We start from the raw sequence: 21,705 nt of genomic DNA, 5'->3' as shown, positions 1-21,705 counted from the left end.
AAAAAGGAGCCCTTTTCTCTCTCACATGTACATGCTCAGTAACTTGGGTAGACAAATGAAATATTTTTTTCCACAGGTTACGTTTTCAACTGGTAACCGGTATAAAACTCTGGTTTGGGAGTAAAAAAAAATGAAAAAGTTGACGATAAGTGAAGTTAAATGGCGTGAAAAATCGTCCGCCTTCCGAGCTGCCTCCCTCCCCCTCAGCAGGCAAAGCGTTCGCGATGGCAAACCGCGCTTCTGCACAGCTCCCGGGGGCGGCAGCGCGGCCCCCGCCGCCACAGCGGCAGCCCACGCAGGTTCGGGCCAGGGGCCGCCGGAGGAGGTCTCGCCCCCGGCCCCCTCAGCCCCGCCGCCGCGCAGCCTCGGCCGTGCCGCGGCGCCCGCAAGCGCCACCTCCGTGACACGCTCCCGCCCCGGCCCGGCCGCCATTGCCTGCCGCCGCCTGCCCCGCCCCGCCCGCTGCGGCCCGGTGAGTGCGGGCCGAGCCCCGCGTCTGAGGGGGCCGCGGGGGAAGCGGGGGCTGATGGCGGCGGGGGGGAGCGGGCACGGCCGCCGCCCCGCCGGGTTCTGGTCCCCCTCCGCGGGTGCGGGGCGCCTGGTGGCGGCGCCTCGTGGCTGGCTGAGCCGCCGGGGGAGCGGCCGCGGCCGCCGTGCTGTGGGGCGGTGAGGCAGGCCGGGGGCAGGGAGCGCTGCCTGGTGCCTGGTGCCTGGTGCCTGCTGCGGGCACAGGAGCACAGGTGTCTGCGTTTTTGCCTTCTGGAAAAAGCTTAATCGTAGCCTGGTGGGGCGTGCGGTGAGGGGGAACAGCGGGGGCCGTGTGGCCTCAGGACCGCTGCGGCCTTCTTCCCTGCCCGTTGCTTTGGAGGGCGCTGAGCCCACCTGCAGCTGCTGGGCCGCTTTAGAGGCCTGAGCTTATAAACGGGTACATCTGGTGTGTGAGGTGAAAAATACTGACGTGAAATACCTGGTTCTGTGCGAAGCAGGGCCCTGTTCTGCGGCTGTGTTTTTTCCACAAGCCCTGTGGAGAAGGACTTGGGGGTATTGGTAGGTGACTGGGTATGACTGGAAATGTGCGCTGGTGGCCCTGAAAGCCAGCGGTGTCCTGGGCTGCATCAAAAGCCTGGCCAGCAGATCGAGGGAGGTGATTCTGCTCTACCTGCTCTTGTGAGACCCCACCTGGGGTACTGTGTCCCCACCACAAAACGGGGACCTGTTAGAGCGGGTCCAGAGGGCCACCGCAATGATCAAAGGGCTGGAATGCTTTTCCTATGAAGACAGGCTCAGAGACGTGGGGTGGCTCTGCCTGGAGAAGAGAAGGCTCTGGGGGGACCTTATTGCAGCACTTCAATACTGAAATACTGTAAGATGCAGAGAGACTTTCTACCAGGGCCTGTAGCAACAGGACAAGGGGCAGTGGTTTGAAACTGAAGGAGGATGGGTTTAGATTAGACACAAGGAAAAAATTTTTTCGGATGAGGGTGGTGAGATGCTGCAAGAGGTTTCCCTGAGAAGTCATGGACGCCCCGTCCCTGGCAGTGTTCAAGGCCAGGTTGGACGGGGCTGTGAGCAACCTGATCTAGTGGAAGGTGTCCCTGCCCTGGCAGGTAGATTGCACTAGGTGGCCGCTTCCAACCCAAACCATTCTTTGGTTCTACAGTTGTAATAACTTAACAAAATGCAACAGAACAGCACACTATGAATAGTACATATCAGAGTTTAACTTTGTGAAATACGGTGTGAGTGAGCTGAGAGGTTGGGGTGATGGATTTAGGTCTGGAATTCAAAACTGGCAATTCAGGGTTGGTTGCATTTTTGTGGCTGGCATTTGGGGGCATCGGTTGTAGATATCAATGCTGGCAGCATCTTCAGGTGTTGCTAGCAATTGGGGACTAATTTTCAGTCTTAATTTTTAAGTATTCCCTTGCGTCATGGAGAACCGTAGCCTGCTGCAGCCAGGAATGTGCGTCCTCTCGGGAAGGTGGTGATGTGGATTCCCTCCTGTAGGACTGAGGTGACTGTAGGTTAGTGTTGAGGTACAGGCTGTTACAGGAACTGCTGATGAAACGCTGCCCAGGAGTATAGTGGGTCAATGAGGGTGTCCTGCTGTTGGACCAGAGAACCTAGTACTGCATGTAGATACCAGAACCAGAGTTGTAAGTTTCATGATAAGGGTTCTGTGTAAATAAAAGCATCTTAATAAATGAGAGCATTTACTTTTGGAAGTAAAGCTGTCTTTTTTCCTTACAAATGCATGCTCTGCCTCCTCATGTGTTGGCTTCACAAGCTTGCTCAGACATGCCCTGTGTCATTTTGAGTTGGCTGAGCTGACTTAGCAGGCAAGCTGTGGTGCTAAAGGGCTTGGTGTTGGCTCATTGTCAGGATTCTTAGATCTGCTTCTCAGGCAGGCTTTTACTGCTGCCTGGTGTTCTGGGCTACTCTGAGGGGTGAAATGCTGGTGCAGACTTAAGGCAAGTACGTCTGCACATACTGTGGTGTTAGGCCTACCGTTACTTGATTTTTGCCTTTATTTCCTGAGAACTTGGCAGCTAAACCCTTTGTGAATTAACTTTTTTGTTTTTACATAATGATACACAGCCATATTACCTACCTGGAAAAACAAAGTAAATGACTTCCAACTTTAAATTAAATGACTGTGCTTGGATGAAAGAATTCTTTTTATTCTACATAAACCACAAAGTTTGGTAGCATGGCAGAAAGGAAAGCAGAATCTTACAATTTTAGTTTTTGGTGTAATTGCATAGCATCAACAGAAAGTTCCCTTTCTTATGTAAACTTAGGGTGGCTAAACCTGGGATTTCAAGTATGGAGATCCTGACAGAGGCTGAAATGTGGGCTACTGCTGCTGCCTGGAGAGCATCACCAGGTGCCTGGCACTGCCGCATAATTTAGCATAAAATTGTTCCTAGGGCCTGAGGCTTCAAGTAGGTGCCCATACTTCATGTTCCTAAAACTTGCCTCACCTGCAGGAGAGGAGCCATTTCACGGGTTTTTTCTCACCTTCAGAGAGAGTTTGCTCTGGGTTTTTCTGTTTCTGTGGAAGTTGCTGTAACCCTCCTGCCAACTGAATCATCCTAGCCCACTGAACCCGGTTACATATTCCTTCTTCGCTCACCGCAGTCTCTTTCAGTTGGCCTCCCCCCTTCCATGCCACATTTCCCTGTGTTTTCATTGTATTCTTGTGTAGCCCTTAGTGCATGATGTGCTAATGCGAGTGTCCCCTCACTGCAGCCACACTCTTCTCTGTGAGTCCTGCTAAAGCTTTAGTCTGGTAACTGTGCAGCTGTGTAGGCACTGGGTTTATGATGCGTAAGCCAGCTTGAAAGGAAAGCTTACCTTAACACACTGCGCACCAGCTACTGTGCTTAGCTGGTTGGATTCTGCGCTTGAAATGCCGTACATCCTCCTGTATTGTGCTCTGACTGGAAAGTTGTAAGTCTTCACTGTGTTTTTTTCCCCCCACAATGTTAATGCATTTCAAGTGTAATAGGGTACAAGTTTCTGATCCTGTCCCCTCTCTCCACCCCCCTCTGCATGTTGCCATTATATCTCTTAATTTTTTTAAGCAGTTCTTGCTACAGAAGACCAGTCTGCCACAGGTTCTTTGTGTGGCTGGATTCCTGCATCTGTAAAGATCTGTTGTGTAGACATCAGGTTTAATTATGTGGGTTTTAGTATAAAGTCTGGTGTGGGATTTGAGCTTCTGTGAGCAGCGGCTCCCAGTAGAGCCCTTTGGAGTTTGCTGAGGTTTGAGAGTATTGGAGGCTTGCTGCGGGCTTTCTTTTTTTGCTGCTTGGAGCAAATAGTGAGCATCTGAAAGTGGCTGTTCCCAGCATACTCTGATATCCCACTGGGTAAGGCAAGAGGAGCTGCTCTGGGCCTGTGAGCTCTTGAGGTTGTGTTACTGGTTGACACTTTGATTCTCTCTCCTTTTGAACAGGAACATGCCCAAGAAAGGAGGGAAGCATGCTGAAATGGGAAAAGAAATGCAGGCACAGTGTAAACGAGCAAAGGTGGAAGCGGCTTGCTCTCCGTTGATCATGAATTTTGACAGCCCGGAGAGCCTCTTTGGAAGCTTGATCTCTCCCATCAAAGAGGAGGTGTTTTTCAGGGAGTATTGGGAGCAAAAGCCACTGCTTGTTCAGAGAGATGATCCCTCGCTGGCTGCTTACTACCAGTCCCTATTCCAGTTGTCAGATCTGAAGGAACTGTGCAGCCAGCGTCTATACTATGGGCGAGATATAAATATCTGCAGATGTGTGAATGGAAAAAAGAAAGTTTTAAATAAAGAAGGCAAAGTGAATTACATGCAGCTGAAGAAGGATTTTGACCAGAAAAAGGCAACAATACAGTTTCATCAGCCTCAGAGATTTAAGGTTGGATTATTTCATTGAATATAATTAATGCGTGGTATACTTTGCTTGAGTTGTACTAGACACAGCTTCATGGCTGTCCCCAGTAAATCCAGGGGAAGTGGCTGACATCAATGACCTGCTGAAATCTACACGTGAACTGTATTAATTAAGACATGGTTTATACTTTTGCACTGCCCATCATGTTTCGGTGCTCAACTGTAAGAACAAAATCTGACTCATGCTATAACATTAGAAATTCTTTTTTAAAAAATGGCTTTGTCATGTGAAAGCTTAGAAAAAAATAGATGCACAGAATTGATGATTCTGCATCTGTCTACTTAAATTATCCCTTCTGCCCCACTGTTTCCTTGTGCAAATAGGGGCTTTTGCTTTCCTTTAATGGAGGGCAAGGTGTGAAACAATGTGAAATATTTCCAGGATGCTCCACCGTTCTTGCTAATGGATTGGCTTTGAATTGCACCATGGAAGTGTACCAGCCCATTTTAGCTTAGTGTTCTCTCTGTCTTGTTCTTTTTCATGCCTGTGCAACTTTCATGTATGAGAATGAGGTGGTGGTGTCTGCACAGTTGTGTAAAGGACTCAGATACTTGTGGGTACTTGGATTTAGGTAGTCCTTTTTTTGTCCCATGGTGTCAACATTTAATTTGACATTAACTTAAATGTCACAGTTTAACTGTGAAGTGGTCTGTAAGGACCCAAATACGCAGCTGAGTCCCAAGTATAGTGTTGCTGGCTGATCTCAGTTCGGGTGTAGCTACTATAATGGCCTGTGGCAGGGGCATCTGCAGGTGAAGTTGAAATGTTGCATGGCAGACGCTGAAATCCAGAGCTGGAGCTGGAGCTGAAGCTGTGTAAAGTCTGGTTGAAGCTGCACTTCTGCAGGTCTGGTAGTTGGCACCTTCTGATATGAGAGTCACCGCTTCGGTGCTTTGTCTGTCATGTGTTAGATGTGGATGAGTAAAGTTTGTTCTCTAATATACCCAAACAATTGGAGTCACTGGAAAAAGGTCTCTAACCTTTGTATGCTGTCTTTGATACTAGCCCATACAATCAAGTCCTGTGTGGTTTTTTATGTGTCTTAATATGTTTTGCTGTTCGTGGGATGATGGGTGGTTTATTTTCCTCTGTTTTTTGCAGCCTAAAAATGGTACAGGGAAGAGAACAAATGTCAACACAATGTTGTGGCACCAGACTTCTTGACTTACCAGTTACCTTCACAGCGGATGTCCTTTGGGTCTACAGTGCTTGCTTTCAGGAGAAACACTCATACACAGCATCCGCCTTCGCATCCTCTGTCTCCTTGTGAGGATGTGATCATTCTCCAGAAAAACCTCGCAAGCGACAGGGAGGCTGTGGGCGCGGCGGTGGTCTGGCTTGGCTGAGCTCTGCCGTAATAACAGGGTTGTTTCTTTTTGAAGGAGGAGCTGTGGAAGATTCAGGAGAAGCTGGAGTGCTACTTCGGGTCTCTGGTTGGGTCGAATGTTTACATTACTCCCCAGGGGTCGCAGGGCCTTCCCCCTCACTACGATGATGTTGAGGTAGGACAGCACAACCTTGTCTGTGAAACTGTGCAGGCTTTTGCTCGTGGCAGTGGATACCTGCATGTGCGCTATTTCACCCCATCTCTTTTGTAAAATAACTTCCTATAGTAAAATGTTTTTTCCACTGAAAACATAACGGTAATTGGTTGCAAGTGTTTCTTTATAGTTGTTTTTCTTTTACAATTTTACTGAAAAGGTATTAATAGTAATATCTAATGGTAATTTAATGTAAAGTGTGTTTCCAGACCTGGTATATCCGTTAGATGAAAAGAGAATTTGTTTTCCCAGCTGCAGAAGCTTTCTAGGACCTTTTTTCGTTTTCCCTTCATTCAGACCCCCAAGAATCTGGAAGTCCTTTTTCCTTCACTAAGTACTTGTTCTTTCTCCAGCTGGACAGTGAAAGCAGGCTGACTGTGCTGATTCCCATTTGCTGGTCCTGCTGTTTTTAGGAAGTTACTGGTATGATGAAGTCCTGTGGTCCAAATGCGTTTTAAATTAGCTTCTGAAAGAAACATTTAAATGGGCACTGTATTAAAAAAAAGTTGGGCCATCCCACTTAAAAAGTCCCCTTTATATGTGTTTTTAGCTTTGTATTATTTTTGTTTCCATTAAATACATCTGGAGTTTCATCTTCCTTATGCTTGTTCAGCAGCTCTGCAGCCTGTGTGTTCTAGTGTATGTCATCAACCCCCAGCTGACAGCATCCCCTAGAAGTTTCTGATGGCCTGTTTGTTGGTGCATGGTGATAAGACCTGAAATTTTGTTTGGCAGGCTTTACTTCGAAGTTAGTTGTCTGGGACTTAATGTAAATCACTGGAGAGAAACTGGGGTTTCCAGTTGCCTGCCTTAGGATAAACCAGATCACACTTCACAGCTCCTCTCTGTTGTCTCTAAGTAGAGCCTAAAGAAATAGTTCAGATGTAAATTTCTGCATTGTAGACATCTGAAAAATGATATGAGGAATCTTGTTTGCCATGCTGTGGAGTAGGTGAGAGCAGAGGGTGTGAAATCTGTTTCTTCTGTTGTCAGAAAGGCCGCCTGTGTCACTTCTGTTTGCTTTCTGTCCCTGGTTTCTGGCATGGTTTTACAGACTTTCCAAGTCAGGAGAGGGTTTAAAATTTCTGATAGGTTGGCTGTGTGAGAGGCAGCAGGGCTTCCTTACTCATTTTCATTTATGACCTTTTGCAGGTGTTTATTCTTCAGCTCGAGGGCGAGAAACATTGGCGACTCTATAAACCAACGGTGCATTTAGCTCGGGAATATAATGTTGAATCAGAAGATAGGATTGGGAATGCCACACATGAATTCACGTTGAAGGTATTATAACTGAATTGCTGTATGTGGTCTGGGCTGTGATTGCCAGAAAAGTAGTCATGTTTAAAATGCTTATTTATTGAAGCCAGTATTCTGAATGATCGTGGTTGTGAAATTGAGGGGAGGGTTGGCACACAAAACACTCTGAACACAAGAAATTTGGGTGATAGTTGTCCAACCTATCATTTTTCAAAGGTATCCTTTGGTTTAGTATTTAAATAATGGACCAAGAAACCAGTTATTTCTGGAAATTCTCCAATATTCTCCAAGTTAGGCACCCGGACTCCTGGATCGTGTTTGCAGAGTTGTGTGCAGAAAAACCACTGGGTTCATATATGGTTATGAAACATTTTTGTGCTTCTGCGTGCTCTTTATAATTCGGCTAATTCTGTGCACTAAGACTTACTGCTTTACTGAAGGCTGTCACTGTTCTAGTGCATTAGATTTAAATATTTATTCTTGGCTGATAAACAAAAGCATTAACTCAATCCCGTATTAACTCACTGTATTAATTTTATTTTTCTTTTTCCAAACCTGAAAATTAAGTGTTTGGCTGTTTTTTTGGAATAAAAAGAGCACTTCATGAAGGTTGATGAGTGCGGCCCCTTTGACAGCAGGGTGTCTGGTACTTGCCCCGTTCCATTTTACGTACTTGTGCTTTTTGAAGCAGGTTATTTACTCAGCAGCCAGCCCTGCTCCGTGTTGGAAGCCTCATTAGTTTCCCTGCCTTGTGGCCTGTCGTAGGGCCGCTCTCTGGAAGGTCTCCGCTCCGCCCGGTGCTCAGACCTGCCTTTGGGTGTAGATATTTATGAATGGTGTGACACACTGGATGTGGTACTGCCATCACTAGCTGTGTAGTCTCACAGGTGGTAATACTCGGTTGTCATGATGTGTTGGGTGATGCAAAGACTAGCAAATCACAGTTCCCTTTTTAATTTCTGGAACATTTTGGGCTGGAATTCAATGGTTTTGATTTTTATGGAATTACGATGTATTCCGCTAGCCGATTTACTGACATGAGCTGAGTTAAAATACTGGCTTCTGAAAAGGGCTTAAAAATTATCCAAGTTTTTAATTTCTTTTTCTTCTGTTTGATGTTCTTCACTTCCTGTGACCCATTTCTTCCAGGTGGCTGCTGTCAGATTTTGGTTGTCTGTCTGGAGCTGTCTGTGACAGGGATGTTGTCAGATGACTCTTACTTCCTCCCTAAACATCCTTCTAGAATATTTCTTTTATCCTGTTTTCCATTTCTGTCTGCAGTCTGCCATCCTTGGGCAGTTTAGAGCACATGGACCAGTTCGAGATTATATGGGTGGTGTTCTCCCTTCCCACCAAAAACTCCCACCAGAGAGCAAAGGCATGCTGGTTTGTGTGTAAGATCCCAAGCCGCAGTGTGACTTTGGTGATGCTGTGACGGGCTGTTGGCCATGGCTGGTTTGTTATTGCTGTCAAGCCCAGAGCTGATTTGGTAGCTGGCTATCTAGGCACCTTCATGTATGATTTTCCATTTCATTTGCTGGTACTTCTCCCTTGCCTGCCCCTCCTTCCTGTGATTCAGAAGTGAGAAGGTGGCAAAGTGCTCAGACCCACATCGTCTCTTGTCAAATGCCCTCTCCTGTCCCAGTTGGGGTGTTGCTAGCTGGAGTCTGTGAAGATTCTGATTATTTTAATTGAAGAGTGTTGTGTTTACTGGCTCATGTGAATGATGTTGATGAGACTGCCCAGCAGAAAAGGTGAGCAAGAGCTGGGCTTTGCAGCAAAGACTGCTTTGGAAAATCGTGATCCCAGCTTCTTCGTGGTAGGCGTGGGGTGCTACAGCATGAACTATTTTTTTTGCAGACTAGTTTGTCATCACTCTGGTAGGTGTTCAGGGCTCTCTTCCCCTTGCCCTGTGTGACCCTCCCTCCAGCTTGTTTTCTTGCTGTGGATGTGAAACATAGGAAATGAGGAGAATTCAAAATAATCTTGGTTAGTGTAGTCCCTGCACTGGTAAGGAAGACAGTTTGTTAAAGGCAGAGAGAGGCTTGCTTCAGAACAAGTAAATTGTACATAGCTCATCTGTGATGCTTTACAGCTTGTTATAAATGGATGAAGAGACTTGATCTTGCAGAGTCCTGTGAAGCCTCATACTCTAAAGAGACCTTTCGACTCAGTGAAAAATCAGGTACTATTCACTTGAAAAAAATCTGTGTTAGACAGCTGGTAGGCTCTTAGAAGTTGGTGATGTGACCAGATTTAAGGAATGGTAAAATGAAAATGGAATCAAATTTCACCATTGTTGCTTTATGATTTTTTCTCTGTGACCATGCTATTCAACGATATAGACATTTATAGAAGCCTTGGAGGCAATTTCATGTGCTTTGCACTTCTGTCTTATCTTGACTTTCCTAATCTAAATTTTTATCAGTGTGGAGATTTAATTTAGATAGGTGAGAAGAAAGATAGGGAGGAGGAAGGCTGTACTTGTTTTTTTCAGACAACAGTGTTGTAAAATTACTATCTTTATAGAATTTTTGGCTCTTTGGAATACTGACCTTTTCTTTTGATGTGATCTGACCAAATTCACATTGCACTGCTCCTCTGCTAGCCTGCTGTGTTGTCAGCAGGTTCTTCTCGGCTGCTTCTTTGTCCCCTTCATGCAGTTGGGTTGGAGTGTGCATGTTCTATAATGTTAAAAGCTTGCTTCCTGTTTTCAGACAGGTGTACAGAAGATGCAGTAAGTTGGAAAGTTCAAGGTGTTAGACTTCTGGCTTAGAGTGCTTTACTTCAATGACGTGTACAGTGGAGGATCTCTCTATTTTGTAATTTTAAAGAATGTCAGTCTGTCTGCTCAGAGGGTATTTTCTCTATTTTTTGACTGCGATAAGGTTTGACCAGGTGCCCTAAACGTATCAGTTCTCTTTCATTTTCTTGCAGCCAGGTGACTTACTGTACTTCCCAAGAGGGACTATTCACCAAGCTGACACTCCTCTTGGCATCTCCTATTCCACACATGTGACCATCAGTACCTACCAAAACAAGTAATTATTCTTTTTGTTTTGTTTTGTTTGTTTGTTTGTTTTAGTATGGCTTTTCTGAAAATGTCTTTTGCCAGATGGTGTGTGTGTACAGTACAAACCTGAAACAGATGTTTTGAAGAAGTGATGTCCTGTTTCTTAAAAAACCAAACAAACCAACCACCTTTTAATGAGCTTGGCTTAGCTCTTTTCTGTGTTCATTCTATTTAGCTCTTGTGTGGTTTGTTTTTGTGTGGGTAACACAGGGATTGGGCATGTCACCTTCCCCCTAGAGATGTGCTGACATGGAATATATGTAGGTACCCCACTATTATATACGTGCCCTGCTGTTAGTAACAGAATCTAATCCAGTGTTTAGGTAGCAGTAATTGAAAGTTTGGGGTTTGGGGGAAGGAAGGGAGTGAGAGCCTTGTTGTTTAAAGCAGCCTGTTTACTAGGTTTTCATGCAGCAAGCTTGATTGCTTTTTAATTGGTTATTTTATTATTTACCAGCTGTAGACTTTAATGTGGAGCATGTTACAACTGCAAACTCACTGTTGCATTTAAAAAAACCCAACTCTTACCACTGGCTGAAGTTACTGTTCATTTCATAACCCAGATAGTCACTGAGTTACTCCTTTCGACATGTTTCCTCCTACTTTTGATAGTCGCCCACAGCTATTCTGGCAGACTAGCTACGAATTCTTCCTTTGCAAGTATTTTCTACTTATCTGTGTTTTTCATCAACTACCCCCTGCATGCAAGTCAGATTTCCTTCGACACACGTCTGATCCTGATGCCCACTGAAACATTGGCATCCCACAGGGAAATGCTGCTGCCACCTAATCAGCTTCTCAGGTGCTGGGTTTGGAGTCATTGGCCTGAGTTAGGAATTGGGAAGTATTTCTACTAGCCGCAAAAGAGGGCAGAACAAGTCTGGGCCTGTTCAGGATGGTTGTAAGATGAATCTCTAACCACTAGCTGTACCATTCTGGAAGCCCAGGGTGCCAATACGGCTGGTAACTCTTGATGTGGCCAGTCCTCCCAGTTGGAGAGAGGGTTAAGATGAAGACGCCTAGAGGTGTGAGTCTTCATAAAAGTTGGCTTCAGCTGATTTTAATTTACACTCGTGTTCTATTCTTCTATTCAGAAGGCACCTCCCCACCCCCCCCCCCCCCAAACCTGTTTTCTGTAAGCTTTGATTGCTGTTGCAAAGAGTGTTTGACTTCATTTGTCACGCAGAAGGCAATATTAGTGCTGAGCCCTTTGGCAGGATTGATGCTTATTCAGGGTGAGCAGTGGGGAGTTCAGTAGCGAGGGATTCTCCTCCGTTCTGCTGCCTTCTGTGTCTCACCGCTTCCTGGTGCTTCTCTCTCCCCTGGTTTAGTGAACTGAACAGACAGAAAAGTGACACTAGAAGTGGGTGGCTTGTTGGTGGAGACTGGCCTGGAGTGATGTGTTACTGACGGGTGCAAGGAGTCCTCCTGAGCGCACAGGACGGGGTTTGTCCAGCTTGATCTGGACAGAGTTACCGGTCAAGTAGTGTTGGGGAGGTGTGAATTGGGTTCCTCGTAACAGGGTGGCTGGAGACCTGACAGGCTTGCGTGGGGTCAGTGCAGTTTCTCCATGGCTGCCTAATGCCAGCCCACTGCTTTCCTTGAGAAGCGGAGCTGTCAGGGAGCATGTTCCCTGGACACTGTCAGAATGAGGAGAGGAAAAAGGAAAAGCTTGAAGAGTGCTGTTCTGAGGATAAAAAGTAGAATCGTCATCCATTAAGGTTATTGGTAACAAAGCGTGAGAGCCTGCCTCTTCACCTGCTTTCAGCAAGCACAGGTAAAAGGAGCAGCAGTCCTGATGCAGTCTGGTATTTTGATTTGGCTCGTAGCTGGAAGTATGCTCTGGAAGTGTTTCCTTGGAAAATTGAAGAGAACTCATTGAAAATAGCTGTCCTTATTATGGAGGATGTTTGGACTTGTGAGTGCTCTGGAAGCAGCATGTGCAGAAGGAGCTGGGAGGGGGGTAAGTGCTGGTGGAGGCGGAACTTTCAGGGATTTTTAGGCACCCAAGACAAAAGGGGCTCTGCTGTGCGCTGGAGGATGGTTCCTCTGGGCCAGATCCCAGGACGCAGAGAAAGGGGTTTGTGTGCGTGAGTTCATTATAAGCAGGGCAGTTTGGAAAAGCAATGAACAGCCGAAGATAGTTGCTGGCAGATGGAGATTGGGGGCAACGGAAAGGAAGCAGTAAGAAATATGTCTAATTCTGTTTAAAATCAGCCAGGGTCCTTCCCTCCCAAAGTATAGCAGACAGTAGAACACTTAAGTGGAGATGATAAAAAAACAAAAAAAAAGACTAACAAGTCATATTTTTGTTCCTTTTTTAAACTGAAGTAGTGTCTAGAGATCAGTGCTGCAAACAGGGAGTGCTGAGGGAGGGCAGGAGCGGAGGGTGAAGTGTTCCTTGGAGGACGGGCCCTGCTCTGCTGCCTGCCCTAGCTGGGTGGGATTCTGCTGGCAGCCTTGGGTGCTGGGCGCTTGCTTGCCCATTAAACCAGCCTCTGAGGATGAGGGGGAGAAGTGCCTGTTCCTGATGAGGTTGACTCAAGCTAGGCAAAGAAGGTGCAGGCAGTAGTCCTCCCTCCCCTCTTCTAGTTTATTCTTGAACTCAGGGAACAGAGATTAAAGGCCAGTTTTGGTGGTTTTTTTGTTGTTTTTTTTTTTTTTTAATGTAGCTAAGAATGGGGATTTAACACATGGAAGACACCTACAAGTTGCCTGTTAGGAATCATTAAAAACCCTGTAGAGATAGGTAGGGGTCTTGTTCCTGGTATCATAATTAAGTTTGTAGATGCCACGTTGGATTTGGTAACACTGGGTACATTTCCTCCGTCGATGTATGTGTCCCAAAAATGCCTCTTAAATGCCACCAGCCTCACGCACGTCATTGTGTGCAGTGAGGCCGCCGCACGTACGTGCGGTTGGACACGAATGGCCACAGTAGGAATTGCTTATGTACTGAGGTCAGCTTTAAGCCGGATCCACTGGTAAATGGAAGGATCTGAATCAGAAGAAACTGGACCATTCTTAAGCCAATTCCTTCCCTCTGTAGGAGCACCACTGACCTGAGCCTAGTGAGGACACAGCTGAGAGGAGTGAGTTATTGCATGAAACTACAGAGCGCTAATGGAAGGGCCAAAGGCACAAAGCAGATGTGGCATCGGAGCACTACATTTCCAGCCCTTGACATGGGTTAGGATGACTGTTTTCTTTCAGTGCAACTATTTTAGCAATTTTTTTTCTTCCTGTCCTTTAGCTCTTGGGGAGATTTCTTACTGGATGCAATTCCTGGCCTTGTGTTTGATACAGCAAAAGAAGATGTGGCGCTGCGGACAAGCATACCAAGGCAACTGCTTATGGTAAGTAGGTGGGATTAAGGGAATAATAGCGTATCCAGCTGAAACTGCAGCACTGAGGCAAGCATGTATCTTGTTGATACGCTTTGAAAGCTCAGTGCAGTGGCAGTATCTTGCCTAGCAGCACAACCGCTTCTTTTGAAGTCTTCAGGATGACTGACCGTTCTGAGGTTTGCTCCATCTGAAGCATTGCCTAGTTCATCGCGCTGCCTTTCTTTCATGTCGCATTGTCCTTGTGTGGCTTGTTTCCTTCTAAAAGTGATGCTACTTGCTTTGAAGCTGTCAGACAGGCATAGTTCCTGTCAGGCCAAGCTTTTGAATCTTTGGAACTTCACAAAGCTGTAAATTGTTCAGTGACCTCTTCATGGTAGTCCAGCTGTGCTGCTGATCAGCTCACCGGCATGCAGAAGGAAAGAGTCTGTCTTTCAAGGACACTTGCAAGTCCTTTGGCATTGCAGGTAGCCCCAGAGTGAGGGAACGTGAGCATCAGTGTGGTGTGTGAACAGCTGGTGGGGAATGTGTAAAAGAAACAAAGTGTGTTGTTTTGGGAGTAAATGTTACCCTTTGCAAAAATAAAAGTGTGTCCAGACTTTCCCTGCTTTAGTGTACCTTTTTAGGCTAGTGTGTTTAGCTTCAATTAATGTGAGAGCAACTCTGTGAATATTTAGCAGGTAGAGGTAGCTGACTCGGCAAAAAACCTGAGTAGTCTTTTGAGAAGGCTTGCAGACCGTCTGGAAAACACCATTGAACTGAGATCGTCTGACATGAAGAAGGATTTCATTATGAACCGGTTGCCACCTTGGTTGGGATGTAACTCTGACCCTTTGACTCCAGGTAGATTTTGAAGTTTCCAAAACTGGCTGACGTGGTAGAGGTGTTGCTAACTCTGCCTCTTATGACTTTGGTGGTTTATGGTGGGTGAAGATCGTAGCCTGGCACCAGCTGTGTGTTGTGCTAGGCAATATGGGTGAATTTGCACACCTTGGTTAATTCCGTGTCTAGTGGAAGAGATGACGTGTGTCTCTGGGTGAAATAAAGGTTGTCCTACACTGAAAGCAGCAGCTTTAATAAACTGCTGTGTACTGAGAATATTTAACTGGTAGATTTTGTCCTTATGCTTTAGCTTGGTATTACAGCTATTTGTAGACTGTAAAGGCGAGAGAATTTAAAAATCTCGCTCTAACTACACTTCCCCACCCCTGGGTTTGACAACATGTGGCTGTTGAAACCTAGGTTATTAAAAAATCTGGCCACAGAGAGTGGGTAGTGCACGGAGGGCTCGGTTTGCACTGTTTGTTTGTCTGGTTTTCTTCCTTTCTAACCAGCAATTTTTTTGTCTCTAGGTGGGAAACTGCCAAAAATAGATAGCCAAATTAGACTGCAGTTTAGAGATCATGCTATCATTACAGTGGAACCAGATCAAGAGAACTCTGTGAGTATAACAAACCACCCTTGTGTGCTCGGGGTGGGAGTGCGAGCGCGAGCTGTGTGAGCTGTTGCTCTGTTGAACTGCTCTAACAGGGTTGTGCAGTTACACGTAGTTGGATCCTGCATCCCATTCGGGTTCGTCGGGAGATCGCGGGGTGGTTTGTTGTTGAGCAGTGATATGGCACACTCTTGCCTTCTGGAGGGCAGCTACAGAACTAAATTTGGTCTGTGATTCTGCATGGTAGATGCATGGTTTTTATCTGAGGTTAGAAGAGATAGAGCATTATAGCTGCTAAATGGCCTCCGTAGCTCTTGAAAATGGATTTATTTTATTTTCAATTCTTTAAGAGCATGAATAAATTATAAAATCACGTTCCCTAGAGAGAGAATTCTCTTGGTTGCAGCTGCTGCTGACTGTGCTGCATTTAGTCTTCACTCCCAAGTTACCTTAAGTGGGTGCCAGTGGCACTACTAAGTTGCTACTTAGTGGCATCCACAAAATTGATGCTGACATCCTGGGATTGTGTTGTGTGTGGACTGCTTCTTAGCTATGAAGGTTTATTAGTATGAAATTGTAGAAGTGCTTTTTGTTGTCTTAATTTACAAAAATTTACAAAAAAAAAAAAAAGGCAGGGATGGGCACAGGATGTACATTGTGCAATTGTTTTTGCACAAGTGAAGTGTTTCCCTCCAAGAAAGACATACTGCAATTTTCTGATTTTTCTCTTCTGTTTTGTTTGTATCCATACTGCTTGCTGTGAGACTGCGTACGTTTTGGAAACTTTTTTTTGCAATTTTTTTGCTGCCTTGCCTTCTGATGTCATACAGGTAAACCCTGAATGCCAGCACACATGCAAGGCTTGTGTCCACAGCTTCACTGTGAGACCTGCCCACAGAACCTTGAAGTGGTTCGTGCAGCTTTGACCAAGGAATAACAGGCACGTGAATTTTAAGACGGATGTGTATCAGAATGGAAACCTATTGCTGCACACTCGTTCATCAAGACTTTCTTGTGCACCGCAACTGGCCTGTTTTCTCTGCAGCACCAGGCCTGTGAGCCTAGTAGAGGCAGTACTAAGGCAGAAGATTATAGGTCGGAAAGAAATTTTCAGAGATGTTTTGAAGACTCCCTTATTGCTGTAGCAGATGGCTGTTGGCTCATTCAGTTAGGGAGGTGAATTGCTGTAACAGTGGACTCCAGAATTACGGAGCTAACGCTGTCACCTGACTGAGATGGTGTTGAGGGTATGGATCACATGTAACCGTTTTCTTCCTGCTGTCTTTCAGGATGAAATTCGCAGAGAGATGGTTTATGTGTATCATTCTTTAAAGAACAGGAGAGAAACTCACATGATGGGGACAGAAGGCGATGCTGCTGGCGAGGAGGGCACATTGCAGGTCGGTTCCCACAAACACACCCCAAAACCTGCCGTGCCCTGGTGGGTTTCACTGCATTCGCTGAGCCTGACGGAGGTGGTAGCGGGGGCCTGGGTGCTGCTGTGTTCCTCAGCGCCCGCAGCGTTTCTGCCCATCCCCTGCACACCCAGATGAGCTCAGGCTGTAACACAGAGGCAGTCATTAGTTGAACTATGTAATCTCATGCTTAATTAAATGTTTTTGAGGTGTTAATAGGATTTCTTGCACATGCCTTACGTCCTGGCTAGCAAAGCTACTGCAGTGGCTGGAATAGCTTCCATGTCCTTTAGCATATCCTTTACTAAGGCTGCTGGATACATTGGCATATGTCCAGTCGTAGCAGGGACCGCTGTGCCTCATGCGCGATGTTCATGCCACGGTGGGTTCTGTAGCCACTAGAACGTACCACAGAAGGGTGCCCATTTTAGGGTGGGGTGGGTCAGCATTGGGGGTAAAGGGTTAACTCTTACTGAAACGTGAGGAGGAAGCTTTTTATATTGTTAATAACGCTGCAGATGAGCCATCTGCATTCTTAACTCCGTGCTTTCGCTCCAATTCTAAATACTCCTGAAGAGTGGCTGTGAGCTCTGGGACGTTTTGTTCGACTTCACGAGGGTAAGGTGCTCACTTTTAGGTCTGTGACTGGAAGCGCTGGAATACAGGTCTGCACAGCTAACCCCCAGAGAGGCAGACCAGAGCACAGCCTGCTCTTGTCCAAGTAATTACAGCAAGGCTTTTTGCCAGGCGGTTACTTACCTTTTAAGGTAAATCTCATCAGTCCTCTAGAGTAGAGAATGCTGGTAGCCGAGGTTGTGCACTGGCACCTGTACAATGTGTGCAAAGCCCAGACAACACCGTCCTGCCCTTAAAAGACACCATGGGAACGGAGGTCCTCTGGGGTTCTGTCAAACTGTGTCCGAAGACTGCATGTGGCAGAAACAAACTTGTATGACCTTCCAAAAATAATGGGGAAGGTTTGACAGGAGTGTAAATTTTAAAGTTATTTCATCTTCAGTGTGGAATCTGCATGAGGAAGCCACACACCTTAAGCCTCCCTACCTTACAAGGCGTGCTAGAACATGTAAGAGATTTCAGCTATTTTCTTCAGTATTAAGAAAGGTGGCAGGGTAATACTGCACCTTTGGAGAATGCTCTCAGAAATACCACTGTGATGTGGAAGAGGAGTTTTACCTGCTGATCAGTACCTACAGCCTAACACACTGTCGTGTAGTAGGGGAAACTGCACTTAGCTGATGGATTTAAAAAAAAAAAAATATTTTTTTTTTTCCCCCACAGCAGACTCATGGACTGCGGTTTCCTTTGTCATACTTGGATGCACTGAAGCAGATCTGGAGTAGCAGCACTGTTAATGTTAAAGAGCTTAACCTTACCTCAGATGCGGAGAAAGAAAACCTTGCCTTGTCGCTGTGGACTGAATGTCTAATTGAAGTTATTTGATGCTTTTGTGACTTAGTTGCTCCTGTAAGTACTACTTCTGGCCATTACGCGTCCCTTGAGAGAAAGGCTTATTAAATGACTTTATCCATCCAGCCTTTGGTTCGTAGTGCTGTCCACAAAGCACTGCAATACACATACTTTGCTACTTTCTGGTGCCAAATGTTACTTTTCTTTCCTTAGCTTTGGGAAAATGGGCATCGGGAGAAACAAGTAAGCGGCTCGTTGCCAGTGAGCCATAGCTCCATGTCTGTGGGTGGCTGAAGTTACGCGTAGGAACACCGGTGCTGTGCTATCCCCTGTCCTCTGGATGTATGCCTGGAGGGGTGGACATCTAAGGGTACGCATACAGCAGGCTCCAGGACCTTGTGCAAAACCCTCTAACTTGGGTTTTCATTTGTAGAGTTCACCAGCAAGAAAACCTGTTTGCACCGAGAGAAACAAAAGCTGCTCAGCAGAAGCTGTGTATGTTGTTTGCCGAAGGGGGCCAGACTTTGCCCAAGAACACCCCTTTCCTCTCAGATGCTGCCACCACTGGAATAAAACCCAAACAACAGTATTAATAGTATTTAACCTCGACCTCCCCCAGCACCAATTTAATATGAAAGTAACCCAAGCCTGTGACCGGAATCTGTATCTTCAGTGCTCACTCCAGTGGGTTTTGATGGGAGTAGTATGGTTATTTAAATACTTGAACATCAACATTTAATATACAAACTAATGTAACAGCACAGTCCGAGTGCTTACCCCTTTTTTGTCCATTTGAAGGGAAATATTTTACTGGAATGTGCCTGACTATTGCTGTATTTGGTCTGTTAAAAAAAGAAACCACCAAGCAAAATGTTTCTCCTAAAAAATATTTTATACAATTAAAATACACATGCTTAGCATTTTACATTCAAGATCTGTTAAGTACAACAGCCTGCTTTGCTTTGTTATATAACACTGACACACCAAACATGATCTAGTCATTCCTGGTTGAGAAGACTAAAACTTTCTACACAGCCTTTTAAAATTTCATACACATGTAGAACACTTGCTATACTGACTGGCTTACATAAAAAAAGCTAAACATGTGCTTTAGTTGGAAAAATACATACATACATTTGAAGATCTGTTACTTAAAACAGCAGATTTCTGATAAATTTTGAATGTAAAATAGTAAGTGCAAGTAGATAGGTGTTTGTTTTTTTTTTTAAATAGTATTATATAGAACTCCATACAAAAATAGACATCCATATATTTCATTTCTGTGGCAAACTTCAGGTTACGTGTTTTTATTTGCTTGGGGATGAATCCTGTTTGAATGCACAACTGGAATAGTTAACAGCTTTTGGAAACTAAAATACCTGTCTTTAGCTAACTTAAACTTTTTAAATAGTTCTAGAAATAATACCCTGAATATACAAATAAGGAAAAAAAAAATACGGTATTTTCAATGAAGTACATTAATTTAGCGATGCTGAAATCAAATGTAGTTACCAGTGATCTAAGGGACTCCTCTTCGTGTCAGGTGTTGGCAGCCCTACACAGCTCTGCAGCTCCGCCTCGCGTGAGGGCTGGTGGCACAGTGCTGAGGTCGAGGAACATCCTCATCCTCTGCGCCGAGGTGTATGTGCTGGGCTGAGCCACAGCAACGGGAACATGCAGTCACGCTGAGCTTGTAACGTTAAACAAGTGTTGAAAGGGAGGCTGCTAGCACCTTTGAAAATACCTACTAGGGTGAATTATTTTCTGAAGGAAGACATGATTTCAAGACCAAATTACATTGTATTAAATTAATCTATATACATCAGAACAAAATACAGCTAGAGTTAAAATCGTCACTGCTCTAAGTGTAGCTAGCCCTTGCAGAGGCCTAGCCTGACCCAGGCCCGCGTATTCTCTTCTGATACCTGCACATACGGCTCCACGTTCCAGGTGATCTTCAGTGATAACTCACGATTTCACGGGTTGGAAACAGGCCGTGGGTCAGCAAGACCAGTTCCTGACTCTGGCAGTCCGGTACGGTTAAAACAACTGAAGACAAAGGCCTACCAGCAGCGGCAGGGGTGAGAGGCAGGTTTTCTGTTGCCTCATTTCACATGCTGAGCTGGTAATTCCAGTTCAAAGTTGTCTTTATGAACAAAATAAATTGCATTTTAGCAAGAGATACGATTTGAGCCTCGGGATCGCTTGAAGCCAAAACGGTTTCACTCAGGCCACAGAAGTCCAACTCAACCTTTTCCAAGCTCATCAGTGCATTCGTTCTTCAGGGAGCTGCTTCCCTCGGTCTGAGAGGAAGGCAAAGACAACATTTCTAAAGAGCCTCTCCCATATTGCTTCTTGTGGCTGACAACCTGCAAACCCGATGTCTAGTCTTTTGCCTTTACTGTTAATACTTCAGATGCCAAGTAACAGTGACTTTCATAAGAATGGCCTCTAAGAATCGCCTTCCTCGCAGGAAGACAACCTCCCATCTTCCGCATCCGTGCAAAATTCAGTTGGTTTAGAGTTGGTGCTCGGTACCAAGAAAAGGAGAGAGGAGCTGTTGCTTAAGGTTCCAGTGGTGTGTGACTTCAGTAGTTGTTTTCCCCCTCCAGGTGTTTACCCACACAAGGTCCATCTGTGTGGCGGGTTTTACTCACAGTATTTCAATATCCCATTTTTGTGAACATTTGTCGTCTATCGGCTGATTCATAACGATGTGATTCTTGTCATAGTAACTGCCTCCTTAAAAACAAAATCACAAAGGAAAAAATTTAAAAAGAAATACTCAGGAAAGTCTACACATCATCTTTAGTAAGTGTGACTAAGTAGGAAAACCAGCTGAACAACAGAACTTCGATGAGGTTGGGGGCTGGTGTCTGCCCCGCTGCCTCTGTGTGTTCGTCTCCTTCAGCCACTTGCCAGCTTGGGCTCGGAGGAGCTCCGCACCACGCACCGCAGACCTCACACGTACCTCTGGGCAGAGGCAGCACCTCTGAAGATTCTGCTTTTGGCAAATATACTCAGATACTGAGCTCCCACTACGTGTCTGGATGGTTGTGTGCATTGCTCTCGCAGAAACACACAGATTCACGGCTACAGGTGAGATTATTTGGTGTAGCAGATCTACGTCAACCACAAACTCAGGAAGTTCTTAAAATTTCCCTCCTTTGAATACACGTAGCATGGAAATGTCAGTGCGCTTTTATCATTACACCATAAATAAAAATCCATGAAAAGGAAAAGGAGCATTCCAAAGCGCTATCACGTGCTCTCTCTCTGCCACCAGCCTTCAACATCGTATTTTGCAGCAACCTAGGCAGCGCCGCTCTCGGCTACCCTGGGAGCTGCCGCCAGTGCGCCGAGACCTCTCGGCTGAGGGGACAGCACTGCAGAGCTCCCAAGGTCATTACCAGCCGCTGCCCCACAGCTTCTCCCTAGGGGTGACACCCTAGCGCCAGCAGCAGGGCTTTAACAACTTGTGCGTGAGGAACAGACATTCTCCAGTCGGGTAGTTCGACCGGGATGGCTAACGAGGACTAGGACTTGAGCAATGACAATTTTAACCAGCCTGAAAACATTAATGGGCACTTTTCTCTTTTTGAGCCGCATCTATTCCGTGATTGCTTTTCCTTCACCATTTTGTCTTCTGTAACTTGCATTTCTTGCCATTGGCATCACTGACCTGCCTGAAGTAGAAAAGCTGACCTGAACAAATAAACCCCTGGGATCGAAAGAACAAGGATTCCCTGTGCCCTCTGGTTTCTTGTCCCAGTCGTCCC

The 21,705-nt window shown here is 45.6% G+C and overlaps 2 protein-coding genes across 5 annotated transcripts in view; one reads left to right on the top strand and one right to left on the bottom strand.

Annotated features, from left to right (window-relative positions):
• The first annotated feature begins 238 nt into the window (after positions 1-238).
• On the top strand, positions 239-18,851 carry RIOX2 (ribosomal oxygenase 2). Of its 4 annotated transcripts, XM_055803157.1 has the most exons (11): positions 242-472; positions 3,962-4,397; positions 5,816-5,935; positions 7,127-7,255; positions 10,169-10,272; positions 13,558-13,660; positions 14,326-14,491; positions 15,001-15,089; positions 16,373-16,483; positions 17,798-17,983; positions 18,360-18,851. In XM_055803157.1, exons 2-10 carry the CDS (start codon positions 3,966-3,968, stop codon positions 17,957-17,959), a joined length of 1,416 nt encoding a protein of 471 aa, XP_055659132.1. In that variant the 5' UTR covers positions 242-472; positions 3,962-3,965; the 3' UTR covers positions 17,960-17,983; positions 18,360-18,851. The 4 variants fall into 4 exon arrangements, with proteins under 4 accessions (XP_055659133.1, XP_055659132.1, XP_055659130.1 ...); XM_055803158.1 differs by lacking the exon at positions 18,360-18,851 and having other exon boundaries at positions 239-472; positions 17,801-18,051; XM_055803155.1 differs by lacking the exon at positions 18,360-18,851 and having other exon boundaries at positions 243-472; positions 17,798-18,051.
• CRYBG3 (crystallin beta-gamma domain containing 3) overlaps positions 18,798-21,705 on the bottom strand; it is a 94,625-nt gene continuing 91,717 nt past the window's right edge. The window contains exon 22 of the mRNA XM_055803154.1: positions 18,798-20,668. Coding sequence (XP_055659129.1) covers positions 20,580-20,668 — 89 coding nt within the window. The 3' untranslated portion in view covers positions 18,798-20,579. The remainder of the gene's footprint in view (positions 20,669-21,705) is intronic.

This window comes from Falco peregrinus, chromosome 4, assembly GCF_023634155.1.
Source record: "Falco peregrinus isolate bFalPer1 chromosome 4, bFalPer1.pri, whole genome shotgun sequence".
Lineage (NCBI taxonomy): Eukaryota > Metazoa > Chordata > Aves > Falconiformes > Falconidae > Falco > Falco peregrinus.
Note: the sequence above shows the minus strand (reverse complement) of the source record. Positions and strands in the feature narration are given on the sequence as shown.